This window comes from Gymnoscopelus braueri, assembly GCF_963280865.1.
Source record: "Gymnoscopelus braueri genome assembly, chromosome: 21".
Lineage (NCBI taxonomy): Eukaryota > Metazoa > Chordata > Actinopteri > Myctophiformes > Myctophidae > Gymnoscopelus > Gymnoscopelus braueri.
The window spans coordinates 7,935,426-7,956,067 of record NC_137623.1 but is presented as its reverse complement, the minus strand read 5'-3'; the positions used below and the strand labels follow the sequence as shown (position 1 = coordinate 7,956,067).

Genomic DNA, 20,642 nt, shown 5'->3' with positions numbered 1-20,642 from the left:
CAAAATAAAAGCTCGGGATCAGGGGTTGATGATGACGTCATAGCGGGAGGATTTGTGTTAGTTTTTTGTCTAGAGTAGACTCTATTTCTTATTTAATGTTAACTACAACTTCACAGCTCAGTTTACACATGTCTTTATTCTAACATGCCTGATAACTGTACATATATGTATTATTTGTATTAGTTTTATTTCAGATATGCTTTGGCTGACTGTGTAAATGTATGTTTTCTCATGCCAATAAAGGTCCTTTAAATTGAATTGAATTGAAATGAATTTACAGTCATAGAGAGAGAGAGAGAGAGAGAGAGAGAGAGAGAGAGTGAGAGAGAGAGAGAGAGAGAGAGAGAGAGAGAGAGAGAGAGAGAGAGAGAGAGAGAGAGAGAGAGAGAGAGAGAGAGAGAGAGAGATTTCAAATACATTTGAATAATAGCTTTACTATTTAAAATGTCTTATATTAAGTGACTGATGCTAAACCTTGAAAAAGTGCTGCTATTTGCTTCAAAAGCTTTATTCCAAGTGGATACAGGTCCAGTGGGCACCAGGTCTGTCAGTGCACCACCACTGTCTTTTTTTCCCCCAAAATGTAAAAACAAAACCAAAAAAATAATAATAAATAAGTATAAATGATGTGAACATGCATGATACATCATTATCAGACCTAAATAGACCCCTCAACTTCTGCAAACACACACACACACACACACACACACACACACACACACACACACACACACACACACACACACACACACACACACACACACACACTATTGTCATACATTCTCTTACAACATGGCTCATCGATTACTTTTATCGTTTTGTTCTCTTGTCTATTCCCTGTTTACTTATTTTTTTTTTATAGTATGGAGTTGGTATCCTGTATCATCACGTATAGCCTTTGTCAACCATGTTGGCTAATTGTCATTAGTAATCATGTAATTGGTAATCAGGTTTAATCATGCATGTCAACCATGTTGACAAATGTGTCAATTGCAACGTAATCATGTCATTTGTAATCATAATATAATCAGGCCAAATATGTTGGCTTTTTGTCATTTGCAATCGTGTAGGCTACTATTCTAGTGCATTTACTGAGTTCATATGGGTAGAGGCCTTGTCTAATATGCCCTTATTTTGGCTTCTTGCCTCCTCCTGGCATTCTTTTTCTATTAAAACATTTGTGTAGGCTACACATGTTTTTAAAACATTGTGCTAAATAATTCAATGCTATCTATGAAATACACAATTTTATACTATGTAGTGGGGGTCCCTGCTTCATCTATCCCTCAGCTAAGGGGTCCTTGGCCTGCAAAGATGCTGAAGACCGCTGTTCGAACTATTCCTAACACTAAATGGACATTTTTTGTGGTTTTGTAAGCTAGTTTGCACAAGTTGCACAATGTGATATTAGCTCTGTTTACACGTTTATTTTAATTTGTACGTAAGTTCTCAGTTTGTATATTGTTGTATTTGACACTTGCTTTGGCAACGTGTTTTATCACCAACAAACTAAACTCCTTTGAATTGAATCCAATTGAATTATTGAAGAAAGAGAAAGAGAGAGAGAGAGAGAGAGAGAGGAGAGAGAGAGAGAGAGAGAGAGAGAGAGAGAGAGAGAGAAACAGAAAGAGAGAGAGAGAGAGAGAGAGAGAGACAGACAGACAGACAGACAGACACACACACACACAAACACAGAGAGAAAGGTAGAGACACAGAGAGAGAGAGAAAGAGAGAGAGAGAGAGAGAGAGAGAGAGAGAGAGAGAGAGAGAGAGAGAGAGAGAGAGATGAAGGTGAGTTACTCAGAAAGAAGGACACTGGTGTTGTGTTGGGGGGTATGGAGAGTGTGTGTGTGCTGTGTGCGCGTGTGGTCTTTGTGATCGCGCTCGTGCGCGCTCGCACCCCGTCACGGCGCGTGCGCGCAGCCTACCCCAACCGCCAGCCAGCCCGCTGCCAGCCCAGACTATTACCTATCGGCGTGTGTACGCGCGCGGAAGTGAACGTGCACGACCGTCGTCGTTGGCTGTCTCAGACACAGAGAGAGAGAGAGAGAGAGAGAGAGAGAGACGTCCGTTTACGACGGGGGAAACAGACAGACACACACACACACACACACACACACGGATCGTTCAGGTTTTTTTTAGACGTCGTATCGCGTTCACTTCACGCACGCACACATCCATCCATCCATCCATGCATCAGTGACGGTGTGTGTGTGAGTGTGAGTGTGATCCAGCCAGTGTGTGATGATCATCACGGACCGATGGCCGCATCCATCCTCTCTCCTCTAGCTCCTCCGTCACAACAAGCAGCATCAGGACCGGATTCAGGAGCATCAGGAGCATCAGGACCAAGGACAGTTCCCTTCTGCCCGGAGAGGCGGAGAAGCGCCTGATCATCGGTGCTGCTATAGCTATAAGGCTACTGCAGGGGCGTGACGACACTGTGGGGGCTGTGAGTAATATAATATACCAGATTTGTTTTAATGTAGCCTATGGTCGCCTTAGGGTGGAAACCATTATGTCCAAAAGCTGTTGATTTTTTTTTTTAACCACTTAAACCCCGGCATCCATATTGTGGTGGGGGTGAGCTTTCGCTGAAAATAGCAGATCGACAAGCTCACAACGCGACGTGAGCTTGTCGATCGGCTATTTTCCAGCGATATAGCTTTATACCCCCACAATAACAGAAAAAAAGAAGAGACACCAGTTAGGAGCCCTGAGGGACTACTCCCGGTCAACCATATGGGGTTTAAGTGGTTAATGCTTATATAGCCCTATCTATGTATTAAATAAATAAATGGCGAAATATATACAGCCGATCTACAGGCTCGCGCGAGTCACAATGCATCGCAACGTGTTGTGTTGAGCTTGTGTAGATCGTCTATTTCGTTGGGACACTCTTGTATGTAAAGTAGGGCATTCGTTTATGGAAAACAAATAATAATACTGAAATTGTATTAAAGAGAAAATGTGAAAAATCTCCCGATGCGCCGTCGGTTTCCGGAGCCGACTTCGGAGAAGCAGATTGTCCTGTCCTCTCTCTCTCTCTCTCTCTCTCTGACGCAATTAATCTGACAGACAGATGGGGTTTGTGGGAGGGTGGGTGGTGGGTGGTGGGAGGGGGGCGTGGGGGTGGGGTAGTAGGGGTAGGGGGGGTTCTGGTGAAAGGATGGAACCCCCCCCCCCCCCTGCTATGGCTTTATAGCCTCCAGATCAATTATTCAAGGAAAAACCTTGTTCCAGAGTGGATGGAGGGAGGTTCTTCTGTGTGTACAGGCCCTCCGCTGGGGCTTATTTTGGACACAGTGTTGCTGTATTTAGAGAAGGGAGGCGGGGGGGGGGCATTAGCCAAAAATAGCCAGATCTACAAGCTCACAACGTGTTGTGAGCTCATTTTTGGGTCGAAGGGATTTGGTTTAGATGTGGGAAAAAAAGCGGTCAGAGTAAGGAGACAACTCCAGCTTGCTATAGGCCTATAGAGAGGGTTTGCGTGGTTAACAGTGTGTGTCATTTCTAGCCGTTGTTTTGGACATAGTGTTACTGTACTTTAGCCGCTTAAACAGTGTGTGTCATTTCTAGGCCTGTGAGGGACGAGGGTGTAATATAACGGCACAGAGGACAGTCCGGGGTTGCGCGTGGCTTAAAATATCTGCAGGCCTCCTGTGCTCCATTATTATGTGGGCTACCTACCTACCTGCCTACCTGTGGCGATCCCTCTGGGAATTAGCATGTGGTCCAGTTTATGTGGACTACCTACCTATACCTATACCTACCTGTGAGGATGTTTGATTGATTGAATACTGTATTAACAAGATTGTTAACAGTTAGTACAGTCATAAAGGTAACCCTAAAAATGATAACAACAAGAAGGCTTGTTTCCATTGTGGTCCATTGTACTCAATTAATCAGTAATACATACAATACAATACAGTACAACACATAGTGCATAATACATCCCTCTGGGCATGGTCCAGTTTATGTGGGCTAATAATAATTAGACTTCATAACGTCCCGCGGGGGTAACTTCATTTTCAGCTTCACCCAGCTGAGGAGCTCATGAGGAGCAGTTAAGGGGTAAGCGTGTCCTGCTCAGGGACACCTCAACTCATTACCGGGGGCTGGGAATCGAACCTGGGACCTTCTGCTGCTCGGGGGGGGGGGGGGGGGGGGGGGGCTCTCTACCCGTTCAGCTACAGCCTATGTAGGATTTGGTCCCAGTATACACTGTGGTGTTAATTTTGATGGCAGATATTTTGAATAAAATTCCATTTAGTTGTTGTCATATTTTAGTCATCTGAAATGTTTTAGTTTGAGTCTAGTTCTAGTTGACTAAATATCATGAGATTTTAGTCGACTGAATCTACAGTTGATTTAGTCGACTAAAATGCATTTTTGGCCGGCCGTGATGGCGTCGTAATGCCTGATTTGCACTTAGCCGCGTTCTGAAAATAGCCGATCTACAAGCTCACAAGGTTTGTGAGCTTGTAGGTTGTAGATAAGCTTGTAGATTGGCTATTTTCGGAGTAGCTCGCACACAGCCAAGCATAACATGACTTGCCTTAGTTCTACTGGATCTCTTCTCCACTATAGTCCCATTTTAGTGTAGTTTGTATTTGTAGACAAAATGGTCAGTATATTCAGTCATAGTTTTATTCATCATAGCTTAGTTTTTATTTAGTTTTTGCCAGCGAAAAAAAGAAGATGAACTACATTTTTTTGTCATAGTTTTAGTCGACAAAATGAACAGTGCTACAATGTGGTGATCCTTAGAGAGTTCGAGTAGTATTTGGTCCGGCATAATGTTTAATAGATGTGCTGTCTGTCTGCAGAGGCTGTTTGTACAAAACCAGGCTTTTAAATCAAACCGTCAGCTGTTGGCTTCGATAAAGTCACTGTCATTGTAAGGAGAACCAAACCTACTAATAACCCTCCACATTTCTACTAACTGTAATAATATTAACAACAAATAGTTTCTTACCATTTGATTCCTCAGTTTTTTCCCCAAGGACAGGACAGCGTATATTAATAAATATTATGTGAAATACTACAGAATTAGCCTGGAGGCTAGTTTTCATCCATAGTTAAAGATAAACGTCCTAGCGGTCTACATTTGTATTAATTAACTTCTGCAGCTGTTCCTGTTGCCAGCAATCAATAATCTCTTCTCTTCTCTTCTCTTCTCTTCTCTTCTCTTCTCTTCTCTTCTCTTCTCTTCTCTTCTCTTCTCTTCTCTTCTCTTCTCTTCTCTTCTCTCTCTTCCTCCCCTCTCCTCTCCTCTCTCATCCTCTCCTCTCCTCTCCTAGGTTAAGGAGACTCACAGAATCCAGAGAGCAGTTTTTAAATGACCTCCAACCAAACTCAACAACAGGCTTTCCACGACCAGCGAGTATATTGGGCTCTAGTGTCGGTCGGTTACACAACAACAGACAGAGACCTGACGGAAACATCACGGTAAAGACCTGACCGCACCCCGGTAACTGCTGACAATGCTGTTAAAGGACAACACCAAGACTAAAAGGAGGTAAATGCACTTTATATAACATGATTTCTTTATTTAGTTCAATGTTTTTCAGGCCAAGAACCTCTTAGCTGAGAAAAGAGATGAAACAGGGATCTATTTTCCCCCAGAATAGGGATGCTAGCGTTCAAGTGTTATATATATAATGATAATAGTAATAATAATGATAAACCAAATCACACAAAGATGTGTCAGTAACTGTAGTAACTCTGAAGACCCCCTAGGGGTCCCGGACCCCCTGTTGAAGACCCATGATTTAGATTGTTTATGCTCTTCCTCAAATGTAGAATTTTCTTCATTCTAATCATCATTATAATAATAATCTCCATTCTAATCATAACAATAATCAATATGATCTCTCTCCACCAGTGCAGCGCGTATACAGAGAGGACTTCCCACTGTCTGGAAGACTCACAACTTTGATGGTTTTTGAACAAGAAAGGTGTGGATTCACTGCCGAAGAGGATCCTTCAGTTTTTACCAGGGGATCGAACCTGTGGCCTTTCATTTCCCCATAAAGTGACTGGAGGTCTGTGGCCCTGTGACCCAGAAGTGCAGCAACAGCTTCAGCAGAACTGAATGTGATTAAATAACCCATTGAATGGGTCCTGACTTCATTCAGGGTCTCTCGGTATAAAACAGGTTGAGTTTTACTGGTCTTCAGAACTAGGGCTTCTCTTGCTCTGTACGCACTGACAATGTATATGAGGACAGCGCACACGATTGTTTCTTCATAGACTTCTACTGACAGGCCAAATTGAGGCGAACAAATTAATAACCTTTGAATGAGTAAGTAAGTAGGTCGGAGAGGCTTATTGTCGGTATCAGCACAGGAGTCCTATCCCCGTTCCACAAAGCGCTAGACCCCTGAGTGACGGGTTGCCGAGGTCGAGTGCCACCCCTGCCATCAGCTCCCAGTACTTCACCGCACGTCTTGCCACACCCAAGCCGTGCCACTCATACGCAGAGTTGCCGGTTTCCCCCGGGAATCGAACCCATGACCTTATGAATGAATACATTGTTCGTAATAAAACACAGCAACCAGATGCATCGATGAAACCCTCAGCGACTATGATTGTGTCCTAGAGAAACAACCCGAATCTCTCTTCAACACGTTTTTCTTCTTTTTTTATACTTTGGGAGGAGGAATGTCTCTTAGTGATCCAGACAGCTGGGATTGAAATTGAATTAAATGGACAGTGAACGTGCACAGTGAACGTGCACAGCCTGGCCTCGGGCTCTGCGAATGACACGCGTCGAGGGGTGAACCATGCCCAGGAAGCGGACGGCAGATCGACAGATCGCCCGCTGAGACGGAGACGCTCCAGAAGTGGTGTCAGCAGAACTCGGATCCACATGACTCAGCACTGCTTCAGCCCCGCAGACAGCTGTGAGATTATACTGAATACAAAGCTGTGAGATTATACTAAACACAGTGTGATATTATACTGAACAAACAGCTGTGAGATTATACTAAACACAGTGTGATATTATACTGAACAAACAGCTGTGAGATTATACTGAAGACACAGCTGTGAGATTATACTGAACATACACCTGTTAGATTATACTGAACACACAGGTGTGGGAGAAAAGACACATCTGGTACAACGGCGCACATCATCAGGACACATCTGGGACAACGCCACACATCAGGACTTTCAAATCATAAAAATCTGAGACTTTAAAACCCGTTTGGACCGTGAGGTGACAAACCGGGTGTCAAACAGGACGGGTTGGACCGTGACGTGGGCACCATGATGAACCACCTGCACGCCGGGCTGAGTTCGGAGACGACAGAGAAAGCCAGACTGGAGCTGAATGAAAACCCAGATACACTACATCACGATATACAGCAGGTATTTATACTACTACTACTACTACTACTATTATACACTACATCACGATATACAGCAGGCGATTCTAAGATGACCCTATAGGGGTCCTATTTTTGCCACTGCTAAACCCGCACCCGCTGCCCAGTGCCCCCTACCCGTGATTTACTGCCCTCTACCCGTGAATTAGGGATAAGGGAGCTGGCACTGTCCCTAAACGGTATTTTGAGGCCGCTATACCCGCTATTCATTATGCCGACTCCACTATTTGCGCCTGGAGGTGTGGCCGTGGGCTTGTTGTTGCATTATCCCCAAAATTGCTATTTTGCCCACACACGTTTGGGAAAGTGTATAGTGGAATCTAAAACCACCCGCAATGCCTACTTGGTTTGGTAGAGCGTGCCTGCAATTGTTTCTATGATGAAAGAGCAAGTTAAAATGTGAATATCTTTCCGTGGTTTTGTCTGCTCCGCGGACGCTATTGTTAAATTAGTTTCGGCTTGTTTCGAGTAGGGAAGGATCAGCGGACACGTAAATCCCGCCCACTACATTTGATTGGGTAAAGCGCGGCCTGCTTCCTGATCTGAAGGCACGCCCACGCCCACACAGTGCGTACACGTTATGACGAACCTTCACTACAGATTCCAACGCAGAGCAGAATCTGTTCTTGAGAGATTAGTAGTCAGTAGATAAAAAAGCTCTGAATAATAGCAAAACATATCAGATCTACAAACTCACAAATAGCTTGTAGATCTGGTATTTTCGTTATTTTTGAAGAAAAACATTGACTATTGACATAGACTTAAGGACATTTTCTCTATATGATTTTGTCCCTTGACCTTTGACCTTTGTTGACCCTATAGGTGCGTGACATGATCGTGACGCGGCCGGACATCGGCTTCCTGCGGACAGACGATGACTTCATCCTGCGCTTCCTGAGAGCCAGGAAGTTTGACCAATCAGAGACCTTCAGACTGCTGGCGCAGTACTTCCAGTTCAGACAGCAGAACCTAGACATGTTCCAGAGCTTTAAGGTGTGCACTCATATTACAATCATTATGGTTACAACCTAGACATGTTCCAGAGCTTTAAGGTGTGCACTCATATTACAATCATTATGGTTAAAACCTAGACATGTTCCAGAGCTTTAAGGTATGCACTCATATTGCAATCATTATGGTTAGAACCTAGACATGTTCCAGAGGTTTAAGGTGTGCAGTGCACTTATATTACAATCATTATGGTTAGAGCTTTAAGGTATGCACTCATATTACAATCATGATGGTTAGAGCTCATATTATAAACTTTATGGTTAGAGCTTTAAGGTATGCACTCATATTATAAACATTAAGGTTAGAGCGTTAAGGTCAAAACATGGTTAAAACATGGACATGTTCAAGAGCTTTAAGGTGTGCACTCATATTTTATGGTTACAGCTCATATTACAAACATGGTTAGAACTTTAAGGTATGTCCTCATATTACAATCATTATGGTTAGAGCTTTAAGGTGTGCTCTCATATTGCAGTAATTATGGTTAGAACCTGTTCCTAAGCTTTAAGGTGTGCCCTCATATTACAATCATTATGGGTAGAGCTCATATTACAATCATTATGGGTAGAGCTCATATTACAATAATTCTGGTTAGAGCTCATATTACAATAATTATGGTTAGAGCTCATATTACAATCATTATGGTTAGAGCTCATATTACAATAATTATGGTTAGAGCTCATATTACAATAATTATGGTTAGAGCTCATATTACAATAATTATGGTTAGAGCTCATATTACAATCATTATGGTTAGAGCTCATATTACAATAATTATGGTTAGAGCTCATATTACAATCATTATGGTTAGAGCTCATATTACAATCATTATGGTTAGAGCTCATATTACAATCATTATGGGTAGAGCTCATATTACAATCATTATGGGTAGAGCTCATATTACAATCATTCTGGTTAGAGCTCATATTACAATAATTATGGTTAGAGCTCATATTACAATAATTATGGTTAGAGCTCATATTACAATAATTATGGTTAGAGCTCATATTACAATCATTATGGTTAGAGCTCATATTACAATCATTATGGTTAGAGCTCATATTACAATCATTATGTTTACAGCTCATATTACAATCATTATGGTTAGAGCTCATATTACAATAATTATGGTTAGAGCTTTATAGTTAAGTTGTAGGGTTACGTTAAGGTTAAGTTAAGGTCAGAGGTTGCCAGTGGAGCTCAAGGAACAGTTAACACTAATAGAACAGCATTAATAGTGTAATATTGTGTGTGTGTGTGTGTGTGTGTGTGTGTGTGTGTGTGTGTGTGTGTGCGCGTGTGTGCGTGTGTGTCAGGTGGATGACCCAGGCATTAAGAGAGCGCTGATGGACGGGTTCCCGGGAGTCCTGGAGACTCCGGACCAGCATGGACGAAAAATACTGATCCTGTTCGCTTCTAACTGGGACCAGGGCAGGTACGCACCACAGTCACACACATGCATATTTCAACACATTGCCTGCCAAGAACGCATATATGCGTTCTTTCAAATGCATCACTTGCCCGCCGAGAACGCATATATTAAAATTCCCCAAGGGGCGCCCTAACACAGCTTTGGAATGATCCCTCGTCACTCAGAGAAGCAGTGACGTCATTCCAAAAAAACAGACATCCGTCCGGCCTAACTATAGGATTTTTAGAAAAACACTCCAAACTGGCCATAGCCCCAAAATGGCCGATCGCGGTTGGAATATTATCATTCCAGTGGATACACGGATCCCTCCGCCAACCCACAGGGATTTTTAAATTTCTTTTGTACACAACGTGGCTTCCACGGCGTTTCAAAGATCGTCGATTTAAGGTAATTACGCTGGCAAGGGGATAGAAAACGATGTTTAATATTTTGGCGGGTAATGTGTTAATTACCCCCTTTTCTCCCCAATTTAGTAGTTATGCCAATACATTCCTCTCCACACACATTAGCCTCCGTCCTACTCCTCCCACGCTCCCCGCCCGGCTTCCCTCACCCGATAACGGGCCAATTGTGTTTGCATAGACGCTCGACAAAGACGGATGTACCGCAGTGGATTCGAACCCACAACCTCCGCAGTGGTGGGCAGGCACTTTACCACTGAATCAGAAGGGGATCTCTGATGATAATATCAAAGAAAAGGACTCGCACACTGTCACGAACTTCCCAAAAAAATGTAGCTCTTTATTCTACATTTTGGTCGTTAGGACAGACAATGAAACTTCACTGAAAAAAACTTTATTTGGATTTTCACTCAAAGACATAAATCATGTCATAATCCAAATATATCAGTGTCCAAAAAATGCAATGTAAGATCATGATCACAATTGTCTGTATACGCTATAGACACAAGCAGACTACCGTACAGTTATAGATTAGCCTGGAATCAATACCATTTTGGGGTTTCTGATCCGATAGGGAGCGGCCGGAATCAAGGATACCCAAAAATAATTCCCTGCGATCAAGGGCATTATAATTTCAGGGCCTACCCAATAAGACCCTTGATGCGGCGTAGTTTAGCTTATAGGAATAGTTGGTTTGGTATATCCATCTTTTATTCCAAGTCGTAGCGACTGGCGAGACTAAACTAGTAGTTATACTCGATTCAGCATTTAAATGGGGATTGGGGAAACTAACAGGGAGAACCAAAGCAAAGCAGTGCCGAAATACAGGAACCAGTAGGCGTGGCTAGACCGGATCACACGGGCCAGTTTGGAACGAATACCAGGCTTTCCGCCGAGGTGGAAAATCTGGTTACGCGAGGTTAGTTATGGATATAGGTGACAGCATCTTTTCCATATAATTATTCCACTAATTGTTTTGCTCTTCTTTTAGCCAGTCCGGCAACGTGTAGTCCTGCCACGCACACACATCTTATGGACACACCCTAAGCTGCCAAATATCAAAGCAATTGCTTTGCAATGGTACCCACATGTAGAGATGGCATGTGCACACACACTGTCACACACGAACGAACAAACAAACGATATTGGATCTGACTGACTATCTGTCATTGTTTTTGTTCTTCCTTTCTCTCTCTCTTTTTCATTCCATCTCTGTCTCTCTCTCTCCCTCTCTCTCCCTCCCCCCCTCTCTCTCCTTCCCTCTCTCTCTCTCTATCTCTCTCTTTCTGTCTCTCTCTCCACCCCCCCCCCTCTCTGTCCACCAGGAACTCGTTCACGGACATCCTCCGTGCCATCCTGCTGTCTCTAGAGGTGTTGATAGAGAACCCAGAGCTCCAGATCAACGGTTTCATCCTCATCATCGACTGGAGTAACTTCTCCTTCAAACAGGCGTCCAAGCTGACGCCCAACATCCTCAAACTGGCCATCGAGGGCCTGCAGGTCAGTCAGTGGTGGGTTAGGGGTGGGATCCGGAACCGGAAGGAAATGGATCCAACATTGAGGAGCGTCCCTTCAAATAAGGAATCGTATTTGGAAACTAAAAGACGTGACACACATCTTACAAGTTCAAACATAACAGCTCATATACATATTATAATACAGGTTGTTAACCAATTAAACCTGCTAGGCTCTAGACCTGAGTTGTCTCTGTACACCAAATCTTGTAGATCATGCTATTTCTGGCTAATGATGCCCCCGGAATATGGATGCTGGGGTTTAAGTGGTTAATATATTCAAAAACTGTACATATATACAGGGATATTTTATCTTTTTCTGGGCGTCCCTTATTTTTCTTAGAATTAAGGGACGCCCGGCCAGGTGCAACACCTGAAATTGATTCGAACCCTGGTCTCCTGCACGGGAAAGCCAAACATCTTAACCACTAGCCTAAACAGGGGAATTCCGCCTTGGTCAGGGGAGATACTAGAGAGCTTGTAGATCGGCTATTTTCACTATTAAATAGGGCATAAGTTGCTATAATCCCTTAAAATCGGCCGTACCAGCCCTGACGAAAAAGGATAGTGATTTTATATTTTGCGTACGTACGTCACCCAAGAAATTACTTTATTTCTATTGTTTACTTATTCTGTGATGTCTTTAAGACACAGATCATTTTCATTTGCAAAGTATTCCTTAACGGTGCATGAAGAATCCAGAAATGAAGAAAATACTTGAAATCAGAGACCCAATTTATCAACAGCAAAACTATATTAAAAAATAGTTTATTAACTCCAAAACACCGCTCATCGTATGATTTAGATTATCTTCAGCCGATATCCGCTGGGAAACGTTTCCAAAATATCACCATACAAGAAAAAAAAAAATAAAAATCTTCATCTATGGCGATATTTTGGAAATGTCTTTCAGCGGATTTTTTCAAGACGTCACGGGTTAAGCAAACGATAGATATAAAGTCATTTCTTGCGAGGAGTGTTCCTTTAAAGCAAAAATGCTAGACACCAGAGTATTTTTGTTTGGGTCCCAGAGAGACACTCCCTTTCTCTCTTGGGTCTTAAGCTGAAAGGTTTGGGAAACACTGACCTAACCTAATGTCCTCTGCTCCCCTCTCCTCTTCAGGATAGTTTTCCGGCGCGGTTCGGAGGAATCCATTTTGTGAACCAGCCGTGGTACATCCATGCCATGTACACCATCATCAAACCATTCCTCAAAGACAAGACCAGGAAACGAGTAAGAGGCTCTCTCTCTCTCTCTCTCTCTCTCTCTCTCTCTCTCTCTCTCTCTCTCTCTCTCTCTGATGCTGCATTCACACTGGCAGATACAAAGCATTTTTCTCGCTCGTCGGACGCATTCTGGCATCAACGAGTGTATTGATCAGCACTTCAACAGCTACGCAACGACAGATATGCTGCGTCGCTTTGTAGCTTTGTATCATTCGTAGCTGTCAGTGTGAACTACAACTGTTGCTTGCTGCTACTTACCAGGCTTTAGTTTACTCTCTGTCTCACACTAGCCCTGGTCCAGAGCGTTAGCTTACTCTCTGACTCACACTAGCCCTGGTCCAGAGCGTTAGCTTACTCTCTGTCTCACACTAGCCCTGGACCAGAGCGTTAGCTTACTCTCTGACTCACACTAGCCCTGGTCCAGAGCGTTAGCTTACTCTCTGACTCACACTAGCCCTGGTCCAGAGCGTTAGCTTACTCTCTGTCTCACACTAGCCCTGGTCCAGAGCGTTAGCTTAGTCTCTGACTCACACTAGCCCTGGTCCAGAGCGTTAGCTTACTCTCTGACTCACACTAGCCCTGGTCCAGAGCGTTAGCTTACTCTCTGACTCACACTAGCCCTGGTCCAGAGCGTTAGCTTACTCTCTGACTCACACTAGCCCTGGTCCAGAGCGTTAGCTTACTCTTTGACTCACACTAGCCCTGGTCCAGAGCGTTAGCTTACTCTCTGACTCACACTAGCCCTGGTCCAGAGCGTTAGCTTACTCTCTGACTCACACTAGCCCTGGTCCAGAGCGTTAGCTTACTCTTTGACTCACACTAGCCCTGGTCCAGAGCGTTAGCTTACTCTCTGACTCACACTAGCCCTGGTCCAGAGCGTTAGCTTACTCTCTGACTCACACTAGCCCTGGTCCAGAGCGTTAGCTTACTCTCTGACTCACACTAGCCCTGGTCCAGAGCGTTAGCTTACTCTTTGACTCACACTAGCCCTGGTCCAGAGCGTTAGCTTACTCTCTGACTCACACTAGCCCTGGTCCAGAGCGTTAGCTTACTCTCTGACTCACACTAGCCCTGGTCCAGAGCGTTAGCTTACTCTCTGACTCACACTAGCCCTGGTCCAGAGCGTTAGCTTACTCTTTGACTCACACTAGCCCTGGTCCAGAGCGTTAGCTTACTCTCTGACTCACACTAGCCCTGGTCCAGAGCGTTAGCTTACTCTTTGACTCACACTAGCCCTGGTCCAGAGCGTTAGCTTACTCTCTGACTCACACTAGCCCTGGTCCAGAGCGTTAGCTTACTCTCTGACTCACACTAGCCCTGGTCCAGAGCGTTAGCTTACTCTCTGACTCACACTAGCCCTGGTCCAGAGCGTTAGCTTACTCTCTGTCTCACACTAGCCCTGGTCCAGAGCGTTAGCTTACTCTCTGTCTCACACTAGCCCTGGTCAAGAGCGTTAGCTTACTCTCTGACTCACACTAGCCCTGGTCCAGAGCGTTAGCTTACTCTCTGACTCACACTAGCCCTGGTCCAGAGCGTTAGCAAGTTCTCTCCAACGCTATGCCGGCATAGACTGTAACGTCTACTAACGTGCAATGTCTAAACTGTAGTAAACATAAAGAAAACAATTTTGCTAATCACCGAAACAAAGGCAGTCGTATAATCTTGAAAGACTATTCTCTGAAAGACTTTTTGGCCAGAAAATAAAACATGTCCGCCAGACGGATATCATTTTAATACTCAAGTGCACCACCTACAGATATAGTAAATGGTATTTTCTAGGTGTAGATTTTCTGAGGTCCAGAGCGTTAGCTTACTCTCTGACTCACACTAGCCCTGGTCCAGAGCGTTAGCTTACTCTCTGACTCACACTAGCCCTGGTCCAGAGCGTTAGCTTACTCTCTGACTCACACTAGCCCTGGTCCAGAGCGTTAGCTTACTCTCTGTCTCACACTAGCCCTGGTCCAGAGCGTTAGCTTACTCTCTGTCTCACACTAGCCCTGGTCAAGAGCGTTAGCTTACTCTCTGACTCACACTAGCCCTGGTCCAGAGCGTTAGCTTACTCTCTGACTCACACTAGCCCTGGTCCAGAGCGTTAGCAAGTTCTCTCCAACGCTATGCCGGCATAGACTGTAACGTCTACTAACGTGCAATGTCTAAACTGTAGTAAACATAAAGAAAACAATTTTGCTAATCACCGAAACAAAGGCAGTCGTATAATCTTGAAAGACTATTCTCTGAAAGACTTTTTGGCCAGAAAATAAAACATGTCCGCCAGACGGATATCATTTTAATACTCAAGTGCACCACCTACAGATATAGTAAATGGTATTTTCTAGGTGTAGATGACGCACTTGAGAGAATAAAACATTTTCTGTCTGGCGGACATATTTTATTTTCTGGACGAAAAGTGGATTTTACACAAAAGGTGGAGTTCTGAGACGTTTCCCACCGCGGAGAACTTTACACATCATAAAAGTGCCTTTGTTTTGGTGAGTATAAAAGTACAATTATTACAATTAGTGGACGTTTCCGTCTATGGGAGTAGCACTGCACCTGACGGAGTGTTCGAGAGAACTTGCTAACGTTCTGGACCAGAGCTAGACTCACAGCAGGGACAGTTTTCTGAAATGAATCCTCTACTTTTTTCTCCATCTCTCCATCTGTCCTTAAAGGTTCTATGACATTCATTTTCACCCAAAAAATCTGAACTTTGAACATTCAGTGGATTTTCTGTGGTCTGGGGTTTTCTGAATAATTAGGCTGAAAAGTAATCTGAGCTTGGCCCTTGTGCAGTGAAGTCACAGGCCATTAATCCCGCCCACTTTCCTCCTCACCCCTCCCCTCCCCTATCCTTTCCTTTGGGGGGGGGGGGGGCGGAGCAGAGGCGATGATTGACAGGCAAAATCCCTCAACAGTGACACCCGCAGGCGAAGATTTCTTTTTTCATTGCAATTGAAAAGGCTTTAGAAATGTGAGAGAAAAACACCTGCCATGGATCAATGGAGTGGAATTTTTGGTTAAAACTTTTTATACACGTTTGAAGGACCATGACAAAGACTTTTAATGTGTGGTAAAACTGAACGTCATGAAACCTTTAACTTCTCTCTCCTTCTCTCCTTCTCTCCTCTCCTCTCCATCTCTCCATCTCTCCTTTCCTCTCCATCCTCTCTCTATCATCTCTCCATCTCCCCTCTCTCTATCTCTCCATCTCTCCTCGGCTCAGATCTTCCTCCATGGGAACAACCTGAACTCCCTCCATCAGTTGATCCAGCCGGAGTGTTTGCCGTCGGAGTTCGGAGGCACGTTACCGCCGTACGACATGGGCATCTGGGCCCGCACGCTGCTGGGCCCGGAGTACAACGACGAGACAGAGTACACGCTGACCTACCACGCTCTGCACGTACGAGAACACATGAAGAGGTATGTGTGTGTGTGTGTGTGTGTGTGTGTGTGTGTGTGTGTGTGTGTGTGTGTGTGTGTGTGTGTGTGTGTGTGTGTGTGTGTGTGTGTGTGTGTGTGTGTCAGTGGTGGAAAGTAACTAAGTACATGTACTTAAGTACTGTACTTAAGTACAATTTTGAGGTATTTGTACTTTACTTGAGTATTTCCAATTTCCAAATATTTAGTACTTTTACTTTTGGTACTTTAAGTACATTTTGATGCCAATACTTTTGTACTTTTACTCAAGTACATTTTGAATTCTGGACTTTTACTTGAAACAGAGTATTTCTATATTGCAGTATTGGTAGTTTTACTTAAGTAAAGAATTTGAGTACTTTTTACACCACTGTGTGTGTGTGTGTGTGTGTGTGTGTGTGTGTGTGTGTGTGTGTGTGTGTGTGTGTGTGTGTGTGTGTGTGTGTGTGTGTGTGTGTGTGTGTGTGTGTGTGTGTGTGTATGAAGAGGTATACAGTCACAAAGAGAAGTCTTTGTCCGGAGAAGCGCTCAAACAGTGGCACAAAAGAATATAAAAAGATAAATACCCAGGGGAATTGTTAACATTGTGGTCCATTGTGCACAATTCATCAGTTATACATACAATACTGTACAATACAAAACATATTAGAATAAAGCTCAGTAGAATCATAAGGTATATTTAAGATAAAGGAGGGGTGGGGCGGGGGGGGGGCAGAGGATTCTACTATCAAGGTGTTCAAGGAGTTAAACCTTCATTTAGGTTATTTAACTATCAAATAAACCTGGTTAAGACATCTGTTTGCTCTCTATTGATTACTTATTGATTGGACCGGCTGAGCGAACACACACACACACACACACACACACAGACACACACACACACACACACACACACACACACACACACACACACACACACACACACACACACACACACACACACACACACACACACACACACACACACACACACACACACACACACACACACACACACACTGCTATATTGACAGGCTCATAATTGATTGGACCTCAGGGGAAAACCATGGGGGTTGTGTGTGTGTGTTCGCGCGCGCGCGCGTGGGTGTGTGTGTGTGTGTGTGTGTGTGTGTGTGTGTGTGTGTGTGTGTGTGGTGGACTTAATTAGTGCACAGTGTTAGTAACTCTGAAAGGACACAATTGGTTAAATATTTATAAAACCTTTAATAGGGGCGGCAGTGGCTCAGGGGTAGAGTGAACTGGAAACCGCAAGGTTCCCAGTTCGATCCCGGGCTTAGTTAGTTAGTGTCGAAGTGTCCTTGAGCAAAACGCTGAACCCCTAATTGCTCTCGATGAGCAGGTTGGTGCCTTGCATGGTTTCCTCCGCCATTGGTGTATGAATGTGCGTGTGAATGGGTGAATGTAATGCACAATCTATGTAAAGCGCTTTGGATAAAAGCGCTATATAAATGCACCATTTACCATTTAATATGAATAAATACATTAGAGGTTAATGCCTTAAAGTTGACAATTAAATGACGTATCATTAGTTTTGGTTTTGGTTAATTTAAACATTTTCAGGACACAATGTCATAGCACTATATCTGCAGGTCCTACTACAACTATGCATTTCTTTTTACTAGTAAATTCAGGTTCTCAGGAAAATCACAGCTTAACAATTAATCGATGATTGATCAATAAGATGAATCAACTATCGATTGAGTTAATCAACAATTTCCTTGCCATTAACACATTTATCATTGAGAAATATATAAACTTAAGTGCCGCTGAATTGAATCCAAGCCATTGTTTAGAGGCATAGAACTGTTGTAGTATTCAAGATCACATTAGGATATTGACTGATTTAGCAGATATTAAATCATTATTACGAAGATGTTTGTCAAAGCTGAAGTAAAAGTCATTCAGTCGTTCACCCAATGTGATCATTTGTTGGCAAAGACAACATGTTTGTCTGCATGCTGTATGTTCTGGAGGACCAGTATATATTCAACAAGTAAGACGCGCGAACACTGGAAGCGAACGCAGCTCGAAAATATTGTGTATTTACGGACGTGTGTGTGTGTGTGTGTGTGTGTGTGTGTGTGTGTGTGTGTGTGTGTGTGTGTGTGTTGCAGGCTGTGTCTAAATTCCTGCACTCTGGCGCCCTCTGGCCCTCTACTAGGCAGTGCATGAACACAGACACACACACACACACACACACACACTCACAAGCCGAGCAGAGTTTCATAGTAGGCTCCACTTCAGCGTTCGCAATCAATACAGATGCATAGATCCTGGAATAGTAATGTTAGAAGTAAAACTGCAAAACTCCTTAGGAACATTTACTGGGGAAGAAGAATAATTGATACATATTGAAAGATCATTTAAACAACACCAGAGGACACATGGACTATAATAATAATAATACTACTACTAATAATAATGTGTGTTTCAGGTCTCAGTCTGCAGTGGAACCAGGAACTCTGAGACAGACGGACAGAGAGACCAGTACTGCCCCCCTACTGGCCCTGGACTGACATATACGCACACGCACGCACACACACACACACACACACACACACACACACACACACACACACACACCATTCTCTTTCTTTATCTTGTCTTTCACATGCACATGTGCACACAAACGTGCGCGCGCGCATACACACACACACACACACACACACACACACACACACACACACACAGAGAGACTGCAAAGCTGGGATTTGAACCTGCGTCCTTTTAAGCTGAACTCTGACCTGGTCAAACAAAACGCCAACCCTTGCTAGCCAATCACAATCGATCACACGCGCGCACACACACACACACACACACACACACACACACACACACACACACACACACACACACACACACACACACACACACACACACACACACACACAGCACCGTCACTGAGCCATTTGTATTTCTCTGCAGCCAATCAGCATTAAGCAGCGCTACGCTCTGACAGGATTGGACCGTTTGCGACGTGTGTGTGTGTCTGTGTACATGTTGTGTTGAAAGACAAACACTAACACTGTGTGTGTGTGTGTTAGCCACACAACAAGTTGTCATTTCAACACGCACGCACACACACGCACACACACACCCCTTTTCGTTTACAACCACATGTTAAAGGTACAGTCCGTACGTTTTATTTCCTCTGCCGATGGAGAGAGGCAGTTGCAAACTGCAACGCCCGGGATTCGAACCCCGCGCGAGAGACCAAACGGCTACCTACCGCTCAACCAAGAGGGAATCTCCCGCTTCGCCCTGTGGAGACGTCACACGTGACAGGAGCCTCCGTCACGCCGTTGCACGACGTCCCCATAACCCCGCCCACACACTGGAATTGTCGTTCTCACACCCAACACGTAGAGCAGGGGTGATGCAACTGTGATGATGCAGAGGGACACTATATTTCCACACTCACTCCAGGGGGCCACATTGCATACTGTCGGGCAGACACGTCTTATCTCCGTATTTTAACTTTTTTCATAAATGAATGCCATATTTCGCCATTCTATGTCACACAAAAGTAGCACTTTTTTTTTTCTTTCTATTTTTGAATTGGAATCCTGATATATTTTTTGCTATTTTTGAATTAGAAAAGTAACATTTTTATTTCATTTTAAATGCATTTATGTTAACTTTACGAACTTAAATACAAATATAATGGACATGAAAAAGACAATAGCATTTTAATACTAGTCATTAAGCTACAGTACTAATATAGACAAGAAGTAATTAAAGCGGGTCATGTTTGCATTTTTGGAATTGCAACAGCTGAAATCAATAATATATCAGTATTCCAATGTTAACCGGGCCGCCATTTGTCCACCCCTGCTCTAGGTTACTTGGCGGGGTTCAAATGGACCCTTACACGTCTAACTCTGAGAGTGTACAAATGGAACCAAATGGACCCTTACAGGTCTATAACTCTGAGAGTGTACACATGGAACCAAATGGACCCTTACGGGTCTATAACTCTGAGAGTGTACAAATGGAACCAAATGGACCCTTACAGGTCTATAACTCTGATAGTGTACAAATGGAACCAAATGGACCCTTACAGGGTCCATTTGGTTCCATTTGTACACGCGCAGAGTTACGGTGGTCCTTGAAACTGGTATTGTAAATTGTATAGCAGACGTGAAGTCCACATACCAGCTCTGACAGTGTGATAAAAACCAGTTTGATCCGGTTTCATCCGGTTCCGGCTGGTCTGTATCCCAACCCTAGCCCCCTGTCATCGCGG

General features: G+C 43.8%; 1 protein-coding gene across 1 annotated transcript; it reads left to right on the top strand.

The window, feature by feature from the left end:
- Positions 1-7,275: 7,275 nt before the first annotated feature.
- On the top strand, positions 7,276-18,912 carry LOC308076836 (clavesin-1-like; the record flags this gene model as incomplete). Its single annotated transcript, XM_080417334.1, has 7 exons — positions 7,276-7,377; positions 8,217-8,387; positions 9,722-9,840; positions 11,564-11,738; positions 12,876-12,986; positions 16,203-16,399; positions 18,831-18,912. The coding sequence occupies 7 exons, from the start codon at positions 7,276-7,278 to the stop codon at positions 18,910-18,912; spliced, it is 957 nt and encodes a 318-aa protein (XP_080273460.1).
- Positions 18,913-20,642: the final 1,730 nt, after the last annotated feature.